The 24,353-nt window shown below is 35.2% G+C and overlaps 2 protein-coding genes and 1 long non-coding RNA gene across 8 annotated transcripts in view; 2 read left to right on the top strand and 1 right to left on the bottom strand.

Annotated features, from left to right (window-relative positions):
- The window catches only part of Sema1a (semaphorin 1a), a 366,157-nt gene that overhangs the window by 99,649 nt on the left and 242,155 nt on the right, over positions 1–24,353 (bottom strand). The gene's annotated exons all lie outside the window — the stretch shown is intronic.
- LOC145962195 (uncharacterized) lies at positions 382–1,571 on the top strand. The gene is made up of 3 exons (XR_014435840.1): positions 382–695; positions 1,041–1,119; positions 1,447–1,571. It is a non-coding gene; the product is annotated as an uncharacterized LOC145962195 (long non-coding RNA).
- The window catches only part of LOC145961262 (tyrosine-protein kinase-like otk), a 41,056-nt gene continuing 24,431 nt past the window's right edge, over positions 7,729–24,353 (top strand). Inside the window, exons 1-2 of one of the 2 annotated variants that reach the window (XM_083081286.1) lie at positions 7,729–7,956; positions 16,026–16,325. In XM_083081286.1, coding sequence (XP_082937412.1) covers positions 7,914–7,956; positions 16,026–16,325 — 343 coding nt within the window. In that variant the 5' untranslated portion in view covers positions 7,729–7,913. Of the gene's footprint in view, positions 7,957–16,022; positions 16,326–24,353 lie in introns of both variants that reach the window. The other variant, XM_083081285.1, reaches the window with a different exon arrangement.

The following is a 24,353-nucleotide window of genomic DNA, read 5'->3' as shown; positions in this document are numbered from 1 at the left end:
CGTCAATGGGTTCCTTCTCTTTGCTCGTCTACAGCCACACGCACTGCGTGTGTTAACCCTGTCGAGGAGTCGAGTGGATTCCCCTAGGCACGATTTTCGCTCGGTAAAAGGGGTTGCCTCCCCATTTTCTAAATTGCTGAATGTTAGCATTTAAAAAATGTGGGTATCCTCTTCTTTTGCCGTCTACCAGCCTGGTGTAGCCATATCCTGCATTGCGGGAAACTTCGTGTTCCGGGCGAAGCACCTGAAATCGTGCTTAGCGGGTCCAGGTTCGGTACGAGATAGGATAATTATGCGCGAAAAAGAGTTGGTGAATTTCATTTTCCTCTATTTCCGTCAATCGTTTCGTCTTCTTTCCGGTTTGGACTTAATCCTTGCTCGTTGTATCGTTGCATTCCTGACCTGTTGACTCGAAGCTGATTCTCATAAATGAAATGGGATTTTCGTTCGTACCGAAACCGGGAGTGTCGTTCAAAGTATATACATATTAAGTATATACATCGCGCGACTAAATAGAAAATTTTTTATCGTACCGAAATAGTGCGGGAAGCGCTTAGTATCGCGCGTAAAAGTGCGGAAATAGCGATAAAAATATCGCTCGTGAGTGCGGGAGTGCCGTAAAGTATCGCGCGTCCAAGACTGAGAGGAGGAGGAGGCCTAGGAGAGGCATCGGGCTCCGGCAGAGCAACCTTCTGGTAAGTAATTTATTTATTTGTAATTGTATATTAAATATTAAATATATTTATTATAATTTATATTAAACAATTAATCGCGTAATTTGATTTTTTATTTATGTGATTTAAATAAGAGAGAATTTTGAAGAAAAAGATTTTTATATAAAATCTATAACCTTGTAAAAGTATAAGCTTTTATAAAGTTATTAGAGAATTATTAGTAATGTTTTTTTCTCAAATTTATAGAATTATTTTATTAATCTGCTATTATTATATGCATCGAATGTAAAATTCAATACATGTAATGACTTTTGAAATACTAATTATTTGGATGTTATTACAATTTAAATCTTCTATTTGTTATAGATCAACCTAACAACCCTGATGATCTGAGAGGAGGCGCAGGCCTAGGAAAGGCATCCTGCATCGGCGGAACAACCTGATGGTGAGTACTATTTATATTATTTTATTTATATTATTTATTTATATTAATTATTATATCGCGTACACGTACTAATTTGAGTCATTTATTTGAATGATGAAACAAGAAAGATTCAAAGAAAAAAGATTTTATGTAAATAATCCTATAAAACTTTCTATTTAAAAAAATAGGTTTTTCAGAATTTAAAAAATTATTGCATATTTATTTATTTGTTTATTATTGCACATATCGGATATAAAATTCAGTGCGTACAATAATAATTAAATATAATGAAATATTAATTATTTTAAGAACTGCTAATTATATGAATTTTATATTTGTATGTTACAGACAACGTAGCTTCAATATTGACAACTCCGCTGTTGCGCATCAGTGTCGGTGAGTGAAAAACTTTTATTTAATTTTAAGGTAACGGATTTGTGTAGAGCTTGTAGATGTAGATTGTAGATTGTAGATTGTAGGTCCGTTACCTTAAAATGGATGGGCTAGAACAAATTAAATCATATAACTTTTTAAAGTTTTTTTTCAATATACATTAAAGCTTATTAAAAATGCAAAATTGAAATATTAATTAAAGGAAAATTTCATTTTTTTATTAATTTTACATTATAATCAATTATTTATTTTATAAATACAAAACATAAATAAAGAACATACTAGTAATTTTATTTTTTAATACTATATAATAATTTACTTTTATAATGCATACTGACATTATTTTAATTTTTTATAGTCCATCATTTTTATGTAGTGTAACATATTAAAAAACTTTGCTTTAATTGATATAAATCTAAGTAAGTTATCAATCTATTGAACCATATGTAATGTTTAAAAAGACCAATGAATGATACTATAGAGTGAAAATATAGTAGAAAATGTATAAATAACGTGGAATTAATTTATTTTATTGTAAATTCTTATTATAAATTTTTTATTATAAATAATATTATATATTGTAAAAATTGCAATCAATTAATTTTGATTAACTTGACACTATATAGCATTATATTAATTAAAGCAAAGTTATATTAAGACGATAACAAACGGTCATAATATTACGACCGTAAATGAGCGTAAAATTATGCTCATGTACCGGTGAAAATAAGTAGCCGGCAACGGAAGGAGTTTTTCTCCTTCATTGACCTATGATACAGGTCAAAGCTACTTTATCCTTGGCTAAAAATAGCCAAATGCCTGGATATTCGAAAAGTAAGTTAATCTGAAAACGTGCAATGGCACGTAATAAACGCGTAAATTAAACGGATAAAATAAACGGGTACGCATAAAATAAATAATAACATATAAAAATAAACTCAGAAACTCGCGAAAAATAAAGAAACACTGCGTTCGTGTAATAAAATCCTAATTAGGGCATATATTCCCCAAATCTCAAAAAATCGCATATTTTCGCTGGTTTAATTTGCAGAGCAATTAGGGCTGTTAGGATCATTGAAACTATTAGGATCGTTAAGGTTGTTAGGATCCCTTAGTAGGATTGTTAGGTAGGATCATTAAGGTTGTTATAATCGTTAGGATTGTTAACATCACTAGGGTTGTTAGGATCACCAGAATTATTTAGGATGATTAGGATTGTTAGGATTGCTAGATATAATATTTTATATAGTAGAATTATCTATTTACTATAACTTTATTATACTATAATTTATTATACTTAATTTTAATATACTATAAGGCTTTTCTTAAAATTAAAAGTTATAATGTAAGATCAAAAAATTATGTATTTTTACAAAGCTGTACAATCAAGATTGATGTATAATGTTCGACATCATTCTTGATTTTTAAAAATATTTACATTGCATATATAATGCGAATTATATGTAATGTGAATGTTTAATAATCTGATTATATTATATAAGTTACGTTCTTTTTTACATTGTATAAATTATATTGTTAATTATGCTATATTGTAAATTGTTTTTATAAAAATTTTACATAATGTTAAATTCAGATGTAAATGTTGTTAATATCTAATAATTCCGGTAATATTATATAAAACTAAATTATATTAGAATACGAATAATTTTAGATTTAAAAAATTTTTAGTTTATTTAAATTGATAAAATATCATCATTATATAATTAATTTAAATAATGTCGAAATGCATTTTTATTATTATTTTGAAACATCTTTACAAATTACTCGCAACGTTAAATATATCGAATTATTTGATATTGATAGCATCAATTTATATTGTGAATCTAAATTATAATTTATTATAATTTATATATTGCACATTATAATAAATAAATATATATATATATATATATATTTATTTATTGTAATGTGCAATAATATTGTAATCTTACAATATGTAATAATATATTGTTATCAAAATAAGCACATACATATACATAAATATTGTAAATGTAAAAAAATGTAAATATGTAAATGATAATGTAAATATGAAAATATTGTAAATATTGTAAATGATAAATTACACGAAACTGAAAGGATACAATAACACAAAATTTGTTAAATTAATATATTCGATATGCTTGTTTTTTTAAAGTTTTTGCTTTCAAATTATTCTTATATTTAATAGTCTATTTTTTTATTAAAGCCAATAAATATAAAGAAAATTTTTATTTTCAAATTCCGTGATTCTATTTATCTTGTGAATTAATTTAATGTATAATATAAAAATGATTAAAAACAATGTATATAAAGATTTGAATGTATGTGAAGATTTGATTAAGCCAACGATTCAGTATTAGTTTTTCGTGCGTGAAATTTAACGTCTGCTCCTTCAATATTGTAAAATCGCGAGTCGATAAAATTATTGAAAAAATTCAAGATTTGATATGAATTAAATGTATCCGCAAATTCCGTGTTGAAATTAAGTATTTGTTAATTCAATAAGTTATATCGCAAACGCCACATTTTTTATTCTTTTGCTTGCACGATCATTGTCTCAATAAAAACGAGTTTTATCGTTGTGTATTTTGTCGGATAAACATTAACGAAATGTACGTAGTTTGTATTCTTCTGTCAAAAAAAGAAGAATTAAAATAGTCATTTATTGTGATAAAATCATTTCTCGTCGATTCTTATGGGATTCATCTACGACGTCTAGTTCGATGTCTCGTTGAAAATTAGGAGTTTCCGTTACAGAGTTGAAATTAAACCCGGATTTTCTAGACAGTTCCTGAGAGCAATGATTTTAACAATGCGTTAACGATTGATTTTTTAAATTCGAATCATGAAATCAATTAAATAGTATATTTTGAAGGAAAAGTTTCTTCTTTTCTTATGAAGTTTTTCTTATGAAGTTTTTCTATTATTATTATTATTAATATTAAAAACTAATATTATTATTATTAATATTGTCTTAATACTTTGAAAAAAATTTAATAGTAAAACATTGAACATCAAAATTATAGCCATTATATAGATAATATATAGATAAATATTAATTTATCAAATAGTAAATTTAAATTATAATTTGTTTACTCGTCTCTGGCGACATTTTTGACACAGTATATGGTTACGGACGAATATATTTTATTAGTTAATTTATAATTAATTTCATTCTTGATTTCTTTTGAGAAATCGTTTCTAGGTGTTGGACATCCCGCCATTCCGAGCCATCAATATTAGTTTTTAAATATAATTTGTTAGATATTCTGTATACATATATAATAAAATATATGCAATATATGACATATTATTTAATAAAACTTTTTTGTTAATATTGTAATATTAATGTACACAAATGTGTAACATGAAATGTCCAAGTACAAAAATATTCGAGGCAAATCGAATGGGTACCCTAATATCAGTAAGATATGAAACACATTAAAATATTCAAAAAATCCAAAATGTAGTTAAAAAAATCCAAACTGGATAATTATTTATTTTATATTATGAAATATATAAATATGAATTTTTTTAAATCTTGCTGATATCGGGTTCGATTCGTCTCGAGCAGTTGGTACCCGAGAATTATTGTATTTGTACATTTAACAAGCAATAAATACGCATATATTTCATTATCCTTAAATATACTCGTTTGTAACCATATTTTCGTAAAAATAATTATATCCATTTATTTTTCAATAAAGAAAGATATTTTTGAATAGTAGAAGAATATGTTTTCTCGCGTAAACTTTTATCTTATGAATTGAAAATAATAATGATATTTGTCGTTGATGACATTGAAATATTGAAATCATTGCTATTGGGAACAGTTCGGAAGATTCAGGATTCGTTTCATCCTGTAGCGGGATTCTTGACGTTTGACGGGTCGTTTAACTTTTCTTTGCAAATCAATTCCATAGGATCCGATGTAAAGTAAAATACGTTGCGATCGTTCTATATAATGCGTTTAATGTATCGTTTTTCTGTTTGTCGGATGCTAACCCGCATTTGAGAGATTTTTATCTCTTCTCAAATTATCTTTAAATTATTTGTGAATTAAAATATTTTATTTAATCGTAATTATTTTTTTATTTTATCATTGGCTTACATCAAAACTTCATTTCAACTTATTTTTTTATACATCAAATTTTCTTAGAAAATCAAAATGAATTAATATAATTTAAGTATCTTTTTTACAATAAAAATAATAACAAATAATAGATAAATGTATTGAATAAATGTATGATGACTTTTTCATATCGCGATTTGTTTGTATAATGTACCTTAAAAATTTTATCATCGAAAATCGAAAATTGATAAATATCGCTTAATTAATCGTTTGATTTGAAAACTATGAATGAATTTTGTGTTGTACGCTTTTCAGACATTTTCGTGTAATTCTACATATATAAAACGATATTTTGTGTATTAATCTATTTATAAATATTATTATATGTAATTATATTATATTTTGTAAATTATACATGTTATATAATTCTATATTGTTATTATATGTTACATATATTAATCATAATAAATTGTTATATCATTATATATTACTCATAATAAATTGTATTAATCTATAAATATTATAATGTAATAAATTGTATTAATCTACAAAAATATTATTATATATATATATAATATTATTATATGTATTTTATAAATTATACATGTTATAGAATTCTATATTGTCATTATATATTACATATTATTCATAATAAATTGCATATTATATATTATATACTTTCTTTATTGTATGAAATAATATATTTAAATATAATATTAATAATAAAAATTGTACCTCCTCGATGGTATCTCCACCTTAACGAAGGCATATGCCGGGTGAGGAGGTTTGAGTACTCTAATGAACCGGAGAGCTATGCCGGCTGTAAGGCCGGTATTCATACAATCTGTTCTTATATTTAATCATCTTAAATATGATCTTCGATAACGTCTTAAGCTTCTGTTCAGCTAATGAAAAAATATTTCCAAATTTTACTTAAAACAATCTTAAATATAAAAATAAATATGAACACCAGCCGTAATTATTGGTAGGGTCACCCATGTCGGACAGGTCGAAGGGGAAGAGTCAGACTAAGAGAGATACCGTAGTTGTAATTATTATATTAATATTTTTGAATGAGATAAAAAGAAAGGATGATCGAGAAAATAGAGAAAAGTGGCTTCAGTGATTTGAACATCTTTTACGAATGAGAAATGGCTATAGAAGATATTCCGACATAAACATCACAAGAAGGAAGAAGCGCGACAAGTCCTTATGATCTTGGGAATACCATAACAGGATAGGTCATAACAATCCGAAGAACAATTCGAAGAAGAGGATGCGTTGGACAAAGTAGGTATATAGTAATTAAGATAGTAATTATAAGAATAAAAAACAGCGTGCAATTATATAATTCCCTAATAATAATAATATTTTACAATTATGTTAGACTTCATAATTTATAATACGTTATAGTACATTATTGTATTATACATATAAAGCATTAAATATTAAAATATTTTGCAGTTATGAAAACTATAATAAAATGATATAAAAATATTTGCTATATACAATGAAACATTCGAAAGTATATTTTATATAAAGGAAAAAACAGTTTTAAATATATTTATATTTTGCAAATATTTTTAGAGCATCTTTTTTTTCTTTTCCTGCTCTTTTTGGAGCATTTAATAGTATATGCATATAGTATGTACATACATATGTATAGCAAGTTGTACAATGTATAGTACGATGTAATTCTAGAAAACATTACGTGAAGATTATTTGATACGCTAACATATATACGTTAACATATATAATTTTTTTAAACAAATTTTGTCTTACGAAAATATAAAATTTATATTATGAATCGAAGAAAGAGAGAGAGAGAGAGAGAGAGAGAGAGTGAGAGACCACAAAACTTATTTATATTAGAAATTTATTTAATAAATAAGTATCTTGCGCTACGCAATTATACGCAGGATATCTCGTGCACATAGCATGGAACACAACCAGAAATTGTGCACATTACCCACCGAGAACATTGTCTAGTTCATATCTACGTTTTTATGTCCATAGAGGGCATGTCGCTTTCAGGGATTACCTGAAAAGCAGACTGGAGTCTCTCGCTCTTGTCTCTGCTCACCGGTGCGTGGCGCACCCTGACGGAGAAGTCGCGCCAGCCGGCGACATCAGGGGTCGCTTCGCGCTGGCGTGGGTTCGCCGTCTTCAGTGTCGCGCGTCTCTTCGCGCCGGTCGGTCTTCGTTTGATCTCGTCTCGCCGCAAGTTGCAACGTTAACGCCGCGCGAACTGTTAAAATGATCGCGACGTGAATCTCGTCGCGAGGATCAAGTGTTTTCTCTCCCACACGACAACTGTGTCCGTTTCAATTGTCTCACACAATCGACAAGGATGCGGCGCGTCACGATTCTGTTGCCTCTGCTCCTCTGCATGTGTAAGTATACGAATTGAATATATAACCGGCCCTCGAATCGCGTCGTACAGGGCTTTCTCTCTCTATCTCTCTCTCTCTCTCTCTCCTCCCTTCCCGCCTCCCGTCGGTATCAGTCTGTCAGGGGTGAATCACGCGGAGGGAAGACCGCCGATCGAAGTTTCCGGCGAAGTTGGCGACGCGTCTGCCCCGAAATCCCACGCCGATCGTCTCCGCGAGTCCCCATCCCCGACCGGTTGCCCTCGCCGCCAGTTTTTTCGTCCTTTCCTTCTTTTTTTGCACCGGCCGACGGAGTGTAATTACGGCTAATTGACTCCGAATCGCGCGCCTCGACCGAGCCGTTCTCCCGGCGATTCGACTCGGAAAAAAATCGCGCATGAGCGCGCCCCGTAAAAGACGACGATACCTCGAGTCGTTCCCCCCGATGACTCGATGATATTGTTGCTCGGAAGAGAGATAGAAGCTACATTTAAGCTACACATATACGTATATATGTATATAATCGCAAAAGAGTAGAAAGGGTGCAGTTATCATTTCGTGCGCGAGGAACTTGGAGATATCTGACAAATGCATCGGCGCGATACGGCAAGCACGATACGTTTCCTCGAGCATTGTTTTACGCGCTCGTTGCACGCTGTTGTTTGGCGATAAAATCGCGCAATTTGCCGAGTAAAATATTTCGCTGTTACCGCTGTTTGTCTAAGCGTGCAATTAAGCGTCTCGGTGCGTGATGCGTAAAAGGATTTTGGAGCATTCTTATAGGTTCCCCGTTGATCTATTCACCTATTTTAAAACACTCATTCTTTTCGCACATGCTTGTCAAAGATCTCTCACGTTATGTATCATGAAAGAGATCTGTACGTTATTTTTCATATGTACGTATATCAATTTATCAACGCTAGAAGGATTGTTTTCGAGATATAATACGATCGATAACACGGACTATAATGCTTGCAATTGAATTATGGGAGGAAATTGCGCGCAATTTATATTCCGTAAAAAAAGACAATTTGACAGTTTCCCATTATTTTCTCACATTAAACTTTCATTTTGTCGTCGAATTACAAGCAGGATTTCGAATTGTTACAAATAGTATTTTCGTGTATTTTCCGCCGCGAATTTAAAATCGAATCTTTTATCCGACTGTCAATTATTATAATCGATTATATCAGAGATATCGCGTTCATTCTTCGGAAAAGAAACGGAAAAAAAGAACGAAAATAAGAGAAAAAGACTCTCTCTTCTCATCGTGTACCCTATCTCTGTAAATTAGCAACCTGAACTAAAGAGTCACGAGGGAAGGGGCAAAAAAATGAAGTATCCTCGCGCCTAAATCGGAGCTGGCCAATTTGCGTTCTCCTCGCGGATTCTCCCTCGGCTCTTACGGAGACTCGAGGCCGAGACCCGAATGGTGGAAAGGATGCTGCCACTCTCCACCATGACGGCTCTCCTCTCAAAGAGGAGGAACCGGTTCGATAGCCGCGCACACACCTACACATAAGCGAGCGACGAGTCTGTACGCAGACTCGGTGTACGCGGGGAAACAGGGATGGCGGGCCGGGGGGGAGGGGGAGGAAGGGAGGAAGGTGAAAAGAAGAGGTGGTTGCCGTGTGGTATTACGTAGGTATATATACCTAATATCGGCCACCACGGGGTTAAAGGGGAGCAGGGAGGAAGGGGAGATGCGCAAAATATACGACGTAACTCTCGGAGAGTGCGCCATGGTACCCCATGGCTGCCTCCCCCCTTCCCCCCCTTCTGGCCTCGACATTCTCCGCTCTTTCATTCGTCCCGTTCCGGCTGTGCCACTCACCGGGACCACTTGGCCATTCATATTGGTCCGGTGCTCCTAATTACACGTCTCGAGTTACGGACGAGAATCGGGACGACGGGAACTCTGAAGACGTTCCGTGCCTCTGAAAGGAAGATAGGGGTACACGACGGAAAGTATATACACGAGTCCCCCTGCGTCGCGCGCGATCCTCGTCGTGCCTCCTCTCCGTCTCCTCTCGTCCGAACCAAATCCGGCTCCTTTTCGTTTTCTCTCTCCGTTCCTCGTCTCCTTCTCCCGCGAACGACGACTTTTTTTACGCCACTAATACATAAGAGTCCTTTGTGCGAAGCCGCGCACGCGGCGGTTATTTTATACACCGAATGTTATTCGACGTGCAGCGTGTGTAACGCGTTTTCGTGTTCTCCTTCCGCTCGCACGTTATTAGCCGCAACGTTCTCTCTTTCTCTCTCTCTCTCTCTCTCTCCTCGCCCCCCCTCTCTCTCTCACTCACTCGTTTCTTCTCTTCGTTTTCTTCTCGTTCAAACGTTGCGTGACGTCGTCATAGTGTACACGTGTCTCGCTGTAGGGAGCGACGAAGAGGGAAAGAGGGAGAAATCGTATTAGCCCTTTGATCCCACGAGCCGCTGAAATGACTCCGGAAAGAAACAAAGAGTGAAGGAGAGAGGCTAATAAAGACGCGGGTGGCGCGTAACGCCAACGTATAAAGAACGAAACCGACATTTTTTCCGACGAGATGTCATCCGCGACACGCGCACGCATTCGTATCGCGTCGTTCCTCGAAACTGCAATTGCACCGCGGATTCGCATCGCGAGCGCACGTGAAATTTACATTCATTTACATATTTCGGGATATCGAGATCTAGCGAGTAGCTTTTAAAAGTTTCTTCTTTAAAAGCTCTCATAATGCAACTCGTTAAGTTATATCTTCTTTTAAAAAAAGGAGAACTTTTTATATATATAAATAATGAGGACATTTCTTAAAGATAAAAAACAGAGAAAGACGTTAAGGGTAAATAAGTGATAATAGATTATTTATCAGAGAATTTATCTGATAATGCAAATAAGTTATCTGATAGAATCGTTTTATCTAAGGGGATACACTCATCGAACGTCCCAGGTTTTTTGGAAATAACTCTTTCATCCGGCTGTTATCACCTGTTGACACGTGGAATCGTAAGATAAACTCCCTATCGTTTCGGAGAGATACCCCGAAACTCCGGCCCATCTTTCGGCAGGAAATACTCCTTTCTCTTTTCCCCTCTCATCTCGTTTCCCGACCGCGTCGATCATCAGACCAACGGCGGTTCAAAGCGTGTAAAATGCCTCGCCATGAGTGAAGCCTGCGTTTGATGACCTTTGGGATGGAATCACGGGAAGCGTGAATAATATATTTCGAGGAGCGAACCAGAGAGAGAGAGAGAGAAAAAAAAGAGAAAGACTCCCGGATAGGCGACACCGGATTCTCTTTGATAAAATCCGCTTGCTCGTGTTGTCATTAAGTACTCTTGACGAAAATGGCACACTTCACATTCTCATCGTGGATCTCGCTTTGAGTGAATCCTCTTTTTGACTGATTTCCGTAAATAGAAATCGCGCCAATGCAAACAGTTCTATCTTTTTTTTCCTGTGTCCTTTTTCGTTGAACGTTACGTTACGTTACATAATTGCGATTCGCGATATTTTTATTTGAGGGGTCATCTTTATTCAACAAGGAATCTAATAAGCGAATAAAAAATTATATCTTCTAAGGCAAAAATTTTAATATTTAATAGGAAGAAAATAATTAATTAGCTTTAATAAAAAAGCATTGGGGAAACTATATCGTGTAGCTTCGAAATATATGTAATTTCTTATTTATTATCAGAAATCAGTTATCTGTTTTCCTCGTATTTACACATTAAAAATAAATTTTTGTCCACGTTGCCGAGATAAGATCAGGCTTAAGCTTCAAGCTTAGAAGATTTAAAAAAATAGAAAACAATGTACCGCGCGATTGTCTTCACCGTTGTATAATATTTTATTTCTCTCTCTCTTTTTTTCTATCTCTCTTTTTTTTCCGGGGCAAGATCGAGCGGTTGCACTTTACCTTCACTAAAAGGGCGTCGGTGTTCGCCGAGTTCTCCTTTACTTTTTTTTATCCTCTTTCCTTTTTTTTCGTATAATAAGTGTGCCTTACGTATGTTGTCTCGGCGCAGCCCCTCAGGAGCAACAACTCTCGGGATGAGTTCAGAGTCGCGGAAGCATTCTGAGTGCATGAACTTTACGATGCTCAGACCGTCTGGAAGGCGGTACAGCGAACACAATTATTTGCACCCGGCAGCGTCTTGCTCAGGGATCTTAGCACGCGCGAGGTACTCGACACCCCCGATGAATACGCGCGGCGATTTTCATACACGTGGGTGATGCGAGGGGGCGTTGAAGAATCGGTTGAGGTACGAGGCAAATTTTTCCTTTCACACGCGCGCGCCCGCCGAGTCTCGTCTGACGTAACTGACGGCCCGCGCATAATTCAGTCCGCGTGGTTCGCTGACTGCGAGCCGCGTGATAAAGTGCGCATTCTACGTTCACGCGATGAATTATGCATTCGGCGTGCGTTACATATATTCGCGCCGTGCCGCTGGGAACCGTTCTAATTGATACGATGGTACAAGTTTCTGCGGCAAGGGGAGAGGTGCTGTGCGAAAGCCATTTGGGAAATTCAAAAGTTATACATTAAAGTTATATATTATTACTGTCTTATCTATTTTTTTTCTTTATAGCTCATCTTTGTTATAAGAAATTTATTTAAAATTTATAAATTTATTATATTTTGTATTGTACCTATAAATTTATTATACATATATTTTACATGTAATAATTGTATCATTAATTATCTTTTATCAAAGATAGAGTTATATTCGATTAACATTAGACAATAGGCGTTAAAAAAAAAACAATAACGTTAGAGAAGAGAATATTTAGTTTTTTTACCAATAAACATGAAAAAAATATATTACATATCTGATATGTTACAACTTGATTTCAAATGTTTCATCGGAAGATTACACAAATTTCTATATATTACATCTAGGCAGCGATCTTATAGATGAAGAGCTGCCATTTATAATAAACATAATTACTGCATTAATGGGCAAAATATCAATTCAGAATATCAATCAAATCTATAACTATCAATTAGTACTTATATGTGAAAATAACTTATATTTTAAAAACTGTCGACGAGGTGAAATATGACGCAGAAGTATAGTAACTTATATAATCTGTTTAATTATAGATGGTTGCTCTTCAATATCAGCAGTTAGGTGTAATATATAGAAGTCTATGATTAAGTGTCATTCTCAATTTCTAGTCGCGTAGCGCAGATGCACTCTTAAATCGACCTATTATTTTATTTAAATTAATTATACAAGCGATTTAAATTAATTATATGAATGATTTTATGAAAACGCGAAAAGTTTCCAACGGCTTCAAAAGCGATCTTTCGGTTTAAAGACTGTCGTTACTTTGGTCACGTGTACACACCGAGAAAAAGATTCCGTAGCATAACGAGCCAAGTTCTGCTTCTACCAGCACAAACTTTCCCCCTTCTAGTTTCATGATGCCTGCAAGAGGGATCGTGTACAGTGTACCACGAATAATAATCAAGAAGTGCTCCGACGAAAGGGAATCGCGAAACTACCCCAGACTACTATGAGAAAACAACCCCTTGTGTTCGCGTCCAGACGAGTTAGTTTTCTTGTCGTTTTCGATTCACCGGAAAGAGAAACATATAAGAGGAAAGCATTTTATGATTGTCTTATGATCTCTTTTTAGTCATTTAAGAATTAGAATCAAAAGTTTTTTGATGGCATTCCATAAAATATAAAATAATTAAATTGTATCATTAATCCTTCTTGTAATATTTTCGTTTAATAATCTCTTATTTTTTTGTATATTATGAAACTACGATTAAAATTATGCAATATTTGTATTACAATTTTCTTTGCAATATTCATTTATATTTATTTTAAATGAATAATTTTTCAGAATAACGAAATTAATTATCCGAGCTTGATTTATTGACTGATTAGTCGATTTCCAACAAAGCTTTCGGTTAAATAAATTTTTAATCTTGAAAACTCCTATTTTTATCTCCTTCGAAATTTGCCATGATCATCGGCTATCCTACTGCTAGTCGACGATTTTACATATGTGACACCGTGTAGGCATTAAACGTGCGCAAGCACTTGGCATCGGACAACGTAGTCGAAAAATCGGGCCGCTTGTGTAAACGCCATAAAGCAACGTGCCTGCAGCTGTCGAGGAAAAGAGTAAAAGAGAGAAGGAAATGTTTAGCTCGAGAAGGAAGCCAATCTCAAGAGTAAGTCGTAAAAGCGGTCGTGTTTATCCCTGGAGGAGGCTTCACGACCAACAGGATCGGCGCATTCTTTTTTTGGACGCTCTCTTTCTCTCTTTTTCTCTCTCCTTTTTTTTCTCTCACTGATAAACCTTGGTAAAGATTGACATCGAGCCGCATCCGAAGATGCAGCCTAACGAGAGCGTTGAAAAGACACGATTCGGTCGTAAAGCTTGCCGCATTAGTTTATTTTCTCGAGTCCCCGTCGTAATCCGGGAACCAATGAGTGATAAGCAGACGATATTTTTAAAAGGTATTTTTCCATCGTTCGTGTGGCTGATCGCGGCTCTCGCTTTCCGACGAGACGCGGTCCGGAATCAATGGTTCCTTTGACGTTGCGCGCGCATGAGTCGCGAATCCGCCGGAAAAATGCGTATTTTCTGCGCTCAGATCCGCGTATATAATTACAACAAAAGATCGACTGTTATATCAGTTAATATTGACCGCATAATCGCGCTGCAATATGAAATTTTGTAACTTTTATTGTTAATTATAATATCGTTGCCGAGTGTAATTTTATGTTCAGACGTAGACGAAGATTTTTTTTTTCAAAACAAGTAATAACTGCTTCTAAAATCTAAAGCACATTTTGCTTTTGAAAGGATTGTAAAATTTAAAATGATAGGGTACCGCGGCGGTATTAGATCACAGGAAATACCTGAATCCACAATTACAGATAGGGAGACTATGGCAGGGTCCGCTCAAAGATAAATAAAAGATCTAGGGGTCCCTCTGATAGATTTATGGCCGTGCATTATGGTTTCCATCGCACACGGATGGCGGTTAAATTATATTACATTTGGGATCACACGGAGATATTTGTTATTGATCGAAATAAATTACACATCAAACGTTAAAATATATATATCATATATACAATTACATTTTAAATCGGATGCATATGTTTTCAAATAAAATAGTATTTGAAAACACGACGAAAATAATGCTCGGAGCAACGACGAGTGGCAATTTTAAAATACCGAATAATTCGAATTTATCAGCAGCACTCCGCATTCTTTCACGAGATCATTGACCGGTATCTCTGTTGTTTATCTCGAATAATGGGAGTTATTAATGCGATCGGGGAGGGAAAAGCGCGGTTCCAACCGCGTATCTGAAATTTGAACGCGAGGTGGATTATATAGTAAACGAACGCACGATATAATGTATAATATTTCGTCCATTGTAACCGCGACGGATTAATTATTCCCAAACACTTGTACAGAGGCGCGCTATAGTGGCGCATTGCCTGAACGGGAGATCGATGGTATGAGAGAGACGGCGAGCAGTCACACGGATGCACACGGTGCACACGTGTTCCCGGCCGGCGGCCACGGCCGCGGAGGAACACCGATCGATTTTCGCCTCGGTACAGAGGATTTAATCTACACTGGTGCGGCCATTGTATGCAAAATGCGTACGCAACGGTCGCCGTACATAAGCTCGCGAATCTCACGAATTTACTTGCGTATGTAGGAGTTAGTACGTATATCGTACACATATACACATCCTCATATATGTATATCCCTTGAACGCGCGATTCTCTCCTCGCGGGCCTTTTTTTCCTTTACATATTCCATGTCATCCGGTGATTCGACCATTTCTTTGTATCTCACTGTAATCGTTTGATTAAGATTACTTATACGCGCACATTCTTGTTGATTGTACGAGTAATATATGTGTACGATTAAAAATATATTCAAATTTGTAAATTGAAAACAATTACATCATGCTTTGATGAATGTGTTTCAGTATAAAAAATAAATAATTTGTCTACGATGGTCTAATAATAAAGTTAAACATACAATGAATTTGATCGGTTTTTAATATTTATAACCAATATCGAATGTTTATTATTAATAAGTTATTTTTTTACAGTAGCACTCGCTCACGAACAGGATGGCGAGCTTTACTTTTCGGTGAGTCCCGCGGAACATTCGGCCATCGAAGGATCGCCGGTTCGTTTGAGATGCGAGGCTCAACCAAGCTCGCATGTTAAATACTCGTGGAAAATGGACGGACAGCAGCTTGCTCCTAGCCCGCGGAGGCATCAGGTCGAGGGCGATCTTTACATCACGAGGGTCAGTCGGATCTTGGACAGTGGAAGTTTTGTTTGTGTAGCCATGCACGAAGAAACCGGTTACTCGATTGAAAGTTCGCCCGCCAAGATTAACGTTCAATGTAAGTCTTATCGAATCTTTACGCTTATCTTCGCTTACACTTGCGATATAATTTAACATCGCTTGCTTTTAATTTTATAATTATCTTTGATCTTCCCTTTCCTAGAATTTCGTTGCGATACTAAATATAATGTTACACACAGCAAATTTTAAAATTTAATTTACATTTTCATTATCAATTTTCATATCTCAATTTCATAAATTAACAAATTTAATTTTATACTTGTCATTAATTTTCATAGATATTTTTTGTGGCTGACAATTGAATTTATATTCATATTTGTATAATATATTGAATAGATATTTACTTGCGCGGAATTGTAATATGTTCATTGCCTGTGTAAAATGTCATTTTAGTATGAGTTTTAACTATATTAGTCTCAATTTAGTATCGCAACGGAAACATTTAAATTAATTAAAGCTTTTCCTGGCAGCGCGGAAAATAATATGCAAGTTAATGTTTCATAAAATATACGCATAAACACATGCATTATATCATTAACGATTAAACGAGCGTAATGCGCAACTCGCTCTTTACTATGCACACGAAGTGTACTGCATTTAAAAATGTTATCTGGCGGTAAATGCTCGAATTAGCTTTAGTGTGCATTTATTTACCGTGTAACGGAGCAGCGAAATCATATATCAAAGGATTACGTACTCATTACGTACATATCTGAATTAAATATTAACAGCCCCTGTCTATTTCAATATATTATAACGTCTATCTGACGTAGAAAAAATTCAGTTAATTAACTTTGATAAGCTCAGGTAATTTAAGTCATATTTGAGAGAGGATAGGTTTTTTCATTGAAAATAATATTTTTACGTCGAGTGCTAAACTTGAAATAGACATTATATTACTTTATTCTGATCAGATTTATATAAAACATGATAAACAGATATTCGAAAATTATTTATTGCATGTGTTTAGAATTATTTACAAGAATGTTTAGAAACAAAACGATATTTTTTAATATTTTTATAATTCCTTTTTGATCAATCTTTCCTAAGATTGCAGTCAGATTGATACAAATAAATCCAAATCAAGTGTGCTTATATCTAACAATATTTCATCGCCAACGTCGAATTAGCTAATTTTATTATCAGATGTCCGATTAACGAGCGGAAATATAGCTTTATTATTGATTTAGCGCGCGCATTGTATTATCGTCTATGCGGAAACACGCAAATTAAACGCTTCTCACGAGAATTTCCGGAACCAAAAGCGAAAATTGGATCTGATATTTCCACGAGAAATCAAATTTGAATGTAAGGAATAATTTAGTATTAATTTATTGCTTTAACCTCGAGTTTCCTATTAATTAGTAAAGTGAATAATAAATTCGAAAGTAAAATGAATATTAGTAAAATGAATAATAAATTAGAACAAATTAACAATAAACTAATTTACCTCATTAGTTAACTTATTCCATCTGAATGTGATTTCTTTCGTGTGGAGGTACCAAGTTAACGGAGGTGAAAATGCGTGCTAGTCATATAGCGGCACAAGCTCTTATAAAGTATACACTCGCTATACGACGATGCGACTGGGCCGGCCCGATAAACCGATATAATCCGCCATTCAGTCGGCAGCGTTGCTCAGTCAACAAAGGGAAGTGAGACGATGGTAGGCCTCGTCATCATTGCTCGGGGGATTCGAAGGAGCGAGAGAGAAGCCCGTCGCCGAAGCCGCATCATCGTCGTCACGGTACTTTTTAATCGTCCCGTCTCCGCAAAAGAGCAGATCAAACGCCTCATGCGCAGAAATTACACGGGCCGAATGCGAAGTGAAATAGGAACGGTGTAGGAAAGGAGACCGGCATCGAGAGGGAAGGAGAGGAAAAACAATAGGGAGCTCGCCGGGTCGCAGAGGGAGACAGAAATCGATTCGTGATGGGTCGAGAGCTACGGCCTCCCGTCCATACCCTCTCCAATTATTCGCCCGCGCGACATTAATTAAGCAAGATAATTTGCTCTCGTGCCGCTCGCTGCCCAATATGGCATCCATGGCTACGTCGGCTTTCTCGCGTTCATATTTTAATGATTCGAGTACGCTCGAGGGTTCGTTCTAGTTGGAAATATAATTTCGCCGATGCCAAGAGGGAAGGAAAGAGAGACCAAGAGAGAGAAATAGCGAAAAATATTTATGTATACACGTCCGTCCATCTACGTGAGCATTTCTGCGTGTCAGAATGTATAAAATGAGAGATGGAAAAGCTTAAAAAAAATAAATAACGGATATGATGTCTGAATGAGTAATGAAAGAATTTACAAAAAAAAGGTACATGTTAGATTGTCGCAAACGTTGAAAGAAACCAAAGAGAAGAGACGATGGGAAAGGAATAAACGAGAAAGGGAAACGGTTGCGAGTGCATCGTTAGCGTGCCGGTCGCGACTCGTTATCATGTATCGCTTCGTAATCATTATTATACGCAGTTGCCAAGTCGGGGACGATGTAAAGTATAATGCATTTAGTGCGTGCTTAATATCGACGCGCCGATTTCATTTAGTAATTGCAATAAACATAGCAACGAATGTGAGAATATGTTTTTCGCGATTCTCTTTGTTTCGCTTTGAATTTCACCTAATCGGCGGAATTTTTAATGAACGATGTCATGAATCTAATGAATATATATGTATACGCGATTCGTTATTGCATTATATATATTTTTTAATATCAATTTAAAATGAAAGAAAACATTATTCTTTTCTTTTTCAAATATTATATAAATGAATTTTATCGCATACAATTTTAATCCATATTTCATCGTTTTAAACTTATCGAAAATAAAACAATTTTCCAATAAAATTATTTTAAATGAAATAGTTTGCGCGTGACTCTTCATCGCAACGATAAAAGCGACAAACGAGAGACGACCAATTTTGCGAAAAATCGGATATTCTATATCGGACATTCTAACTGCAATATTATGTGTAATAATAAACGCGATAACCATTGTATCACTCAAAATTCTAAGGAAATTTCTAATTCCCCGTGTACTCATGAGAAGATGAATTTAGTTTAACGGTGACATTGACAGTCATATCCAATCGCTAATTTAATCCGCATTTATTATTAATAAGGCATTCTCGATACCAATTACACAGTATTTGCGGGCGGCGATTATCTATGAAATATGAAATCGGTCTTGAAGAAAATAATTAAAGAAAAACGCGATTTTTACGATGGAATTTATTTATCTATTTATATTATTAGTTTCACTGCTTAATATGACACTCGTTCATATCATTATATTTTTAGATATTAATATAAATAATATTCACAATATATATTCACACAGTATATATTATTTCATATATTTGTTTCATCTATAATAAAAAAATAGAACAATTAATAGAATTAATAGATTTATTAAACAAAAAATAAAAAGATACATTATTAATCTGTAAATTTTATTGCATTGAATAAATACGTATGTTTTTTCCATCTGCGCGCTCAATTTTGATGGAGAATAACAAAAATCTATCATGATGGCATGGGATAATGTGTCATATATTATCTAAAAAGGATTAGAAAGGAGAGAAATAATACGTATATCTATACTGTAACGTGCACGTGCAAGTCAACCGTGCAAATATACATATATTCACGAAGCGTTCGTTACGAAAGCATTTTAGTCAATCCTTTAAACCACGCGGTTTAATACCTAAATCTCTCCGTCACGTAGGGAGAACTTGACGTGCAAGCACGAGCAGCAGTTCTCCCACATCGCGTATTTTCGTTTCATTAAATTTAATGACCGACCATATTTCGGTGTATCCGGCGACGAGTCCTTTTCGGGACAGTAATTTGCGTTACGGAGGGGTTTACCGGACGATGAAAATACAGTTTCAGGCAGTTTGGCATCTAGACGCACAGGAGACAACTCTCGTCGCTACTTCCCGCTTTTCCCTGGTCGCGACGGAATCAATTAGACAGTCGTCCGGGCGATTAATCGATAAATGCGTCCGCAGAGTATCGAAGGCATGAGATAAATTACATCTATAAAATTTAGAATCGAACGACGAATTGATGTACGTGTGTGCTTGGAGCTACGGATAATAATTACTTAAATCAATTAGTGTCGCGGCAAATATCAAACCATGCAGCAAACGAATATGTCGAATAAATTTATCCGCAATTTATTTGCAAGTATAATAACCTTTAATTAGGTCCGGAATCGGTTAACGTTTCTCATTAACATATAATTATGCATTAACAACAACGCTGATGAAGTACATCCTGACTCACGTGCGATTGAAATTCCAACGAATGCAACGGGATACTAAATAATCGTTAATTATCATTCACAACGATACGCGCAACTTCTAATATAATCAAGATTAACTGTGCGCATTCGATGATATATTCTATTTTCACGTGTTCGGAATCAATATTTCTGTTGCAGAATATTGAAATAAACAATGCATGACACAGATATACTTTGCTTTCGGCAGTAGAATAACATAACAACTCGTTAAATTCCTCTTTTCCCATATTGAATATCAACTATTGTTTTAAATGTTTAAATATATTATATATATATATATATATATATATATATATATAATTTTATCCTGTTAAATTATTTCATTAAAAACTTCTCAGTAAAATTAGAACGAAACTAAATTCCGATTCCATCCTGCTCTTATCGAGCAATCGAGATTGAATTTTAACCGATTTAAACAAAATCGATTGTTGGAGCGAAAATATCACACGAAAATACGATGAATTATTCGCGACACACTGATAATTGATTAATGCATTAATGTGCGCACATGCATGAAATGCATTCAGTACAATATTATTATGAGCCGTTTACTTAGCTTCCCCTTCAGAGAATAAATCTTCCTAAGCTCTCCCACCAATCTCAAGATACATCTGTTGGGAGACCATAATTTTATATTATATGTATAATTTGTATTTTATTATCATTATAATTGGTTTATATGGTACATATGAAAAATACATACGTTAGAGATTTTTTTGTCTTCATTTTTCACAAAGAGATTCCAACTTATCAGAATATCAAATTGAAGTATTAAATTATTTTTGTGTACGTCCAATTTTAACTTCCACTCTTGAAAAATCATCTGAACATCTGATGAATGAGCTCTCAAACTCATATGCTCGGGCGCATGAATATATTCCCGGTACTTCATACCGGTGTAAACCATGTGTTTCTCTCTTTTTAATTTCCAACTCCTTGGTTCTGCTGGTAACGAACGAGGTAACGAATATGACGAGCAGGATGCAGAAAGAAATAACAAACGGCAAGGAAAATCTTTTGTCCAAATAAAAAAAATAACATGTCGCAATGATGGTTAAAAGATGGTGCGCATCGCAACAACGGACAGAAAGTTATTCAGTCTCTGGCAAGGGTGAAAAAGGGTGGAGTGAGGGGCGTGAAAAGGGGAGATGGGTAAAATTCAACCGTGCATCTAAGAGATCGTATCTGATTTGTACGGCGCGAAAACACGGATTCGACTGCGTCCTATCTCGACACTTTGCATTAAGGCGTTTCTCTCAAGAACTGCTACGTTTACTGGATTATTGTCGGGGGGGGGTGTCTGGATCTCTCGTGCCGTTAACCTTGTTATTACTTAGTCGCTTCCGTTTTTATGTGCAATAACGCGAACCAAATAAAATATGCGTTCGCTCCTGTCGACTGACTTTACGATGGATTCGCCGGCGTGTGCGTGCGTGAATAAACCGAGTCTAAGGCGAACAGAGCATGCACTGTACGTTAATTGTACATTTTTATGACTTATACTTTCAGGCTACTTTATAATTAACATTTTTTCAAAATTACTATAACATTTTACAATCTACTTCAGTAATTAAACAAATACGAGTCGGACAAAAACTCGTTTTCTCTTCATTCCAGATTTGCCTCCGGCGATATTATTGTCAAGAATTTTGCATTTCATAGCTTTTCTGTTCATTACCAAAGATGTTTCTCGTGTTGCAATCTTGCAAATCGTACAAATTAAATTAATCAATAAAATCAATTTACATGAGAAATAAAATTTTACAGCTTCGAAACTACTACACTGGACTTGAGCGACAACTTGATTAGATTCAGCTGCTTCTTTCATCCGCGCAATACACATTGTGATCATAATTTGTTACGAAAAGATTTATTTCTCGTAATATTCGAGATGTAATATTAATGTAGATGTCTCTTTGTCGTCTCGTTACAACGCAGCATCGTATAAAGTGATAAAATGCTCGGTCATCCATCATTCTGCGAGCAGCTAATTGGCCGCCATTGGCCTACGGCAGTACGACGAAGTAAACTCTTGAAGAAGCGCGTTACGTGGCTATTAACGTAACGCAAAGTGCCCCGTGTACGCGATGATAAGATCCGAAGTGCGTGCAGTCATGCAGAAAAATCTCGTCTTCCTCCGATGCGAGAGGTAAAGGCTCGGTGATTAACGATTGCGTGCCGGAATACGATTGCGAGTAAGAACGACGGCGACGGCGGTCTAACTACCAAATATCTATTTTCCCCGCTCGTTTTCCATCGTTGCCCTAATGCACGACGATTAGGCCAGTCGGATTACGCGGTCGATAAGACATCCGTTCTCCGTCTCGTTCCGCTTCGCACAAGCTCGATAACAATTACTTTCTTAGCCAGGCAATTCGCACGAGGATTCGACGTTTCCATTCTCGGGTGCAGAAAATTCAGAATTTTTCGAGGCCTTCTCTGAGGATATTTTACTAACTGTCAGCGTACTTTTTACAATCCTCATACGGAGCACATTTGTCTTTTTATCACAACATAATTATATAATCATATGCTGTTTATTCCGTAATTACTTCTTTTTCATATCTCGCATATCTTATAATTTTACAAACTTGATGTAAAGGTGCATTAGCTCTTCAGTAAGTGAGAATTTCCTCTACCGCTTAATAACACTTCAAGACTTATATATAATATTATGCAGTGCAAAAATTTTTAAATTTTAGTTTTCCCTTGCGAACGCATGTTTTTCACGTATGCGACTGCGTCGAAAGGATACCTGCATTAATGCATCGCGCGCAGTCTCCCCGCATAATGCGCAGGGCCAAATGACAATTAGGCCTCGCGTATTGTGCCTCGCAACAATGGCTATTTTTCATTGCTTGTACCTAGTTGAGAGTTGAGTGCGTGCACCCTTTTTCCCCGCGACTGCGATGGCGCAGGAAGGCGGTGCTATGCAAGTATGTCGCTTGAAAATCATCGTGTAGGAAATCTCTCGCAGCACGCGAGCTTGCTGCGCGGAATATTAAGATTAAAAAAAGAGCCTCTTTTTATGTTTACCTTACGCGACTTCATAATTTATAGATAAATTAACCTAATTTAAAAATCAGACATCATAATATGTTATCGTTCCTCAATAATAATAAATATTTCAATTAATTTTTTACTCAATTTTATTTGTTTAATTGTATGCAGAAATGTATATTACTGCGGAGATAAACAAGTGTATTTTCTCTTATTACTTTGTACTAGGATATTACTGAATTTTTGCCCGTGATTTGCGTTACTTTCTTATTCATTCAAATATAATTTCTGGGCTTTGACCTCGCACCTGTTTTAGGAAAAGAAAGATTATTATGGAAGGTTATGAATAATATTCTCTTCAAAGAAAAAAGTCCATCGCCTATGGTTTTCTTCTTCTCTCCTTTTTACTCTTTTCCGATCCTTTCGCTTATACGGTCGGAGAAGTCAATTCAGAAAGAATTTGCTTGCATTTTCATTGTTTCGTCCGTATGTGCGAGATGCTCGTTGTCATCATCGTCGTCGTCAGTGTCGACGCGGTTGCCGTTGACATTAACATCCCGACGTCAATGACGAGAGAGCGAGATGGAAGAGAGAAGAGAAATAACGAAGAAGAAGGATGATAAACTAATCGTTGTTCCTAGAAGAGATGCGCGTCTGCATTTGTAAAGACGCTACCATATGTATACCGTACATCGCCATAGCTTGGCCTTCCCAACCATTTTCTCCTCTCTCGTTCGTCCCATCTTTTTCGCACT

This window comes from Camponotus vicinus, unplaced genomic scaffold (genome assembly GCF_025532165.1).
Source record: "Camponotus vicinus isolate PSW18456_S1 unplaced genomic scaffold, iyCamVici1.0 SCAF_11, whole genome shotgun sequence".
Classification (NCBI taxonomy): Eukaryota; Metazoa; Arthropoda; class Insecta; order Hymenoptera; family Formicidae; genus Camponotus; species Camponotus vicinus.
This window is presented reverse-complemented; position numbering and strand designations above follow the sequence as displayed.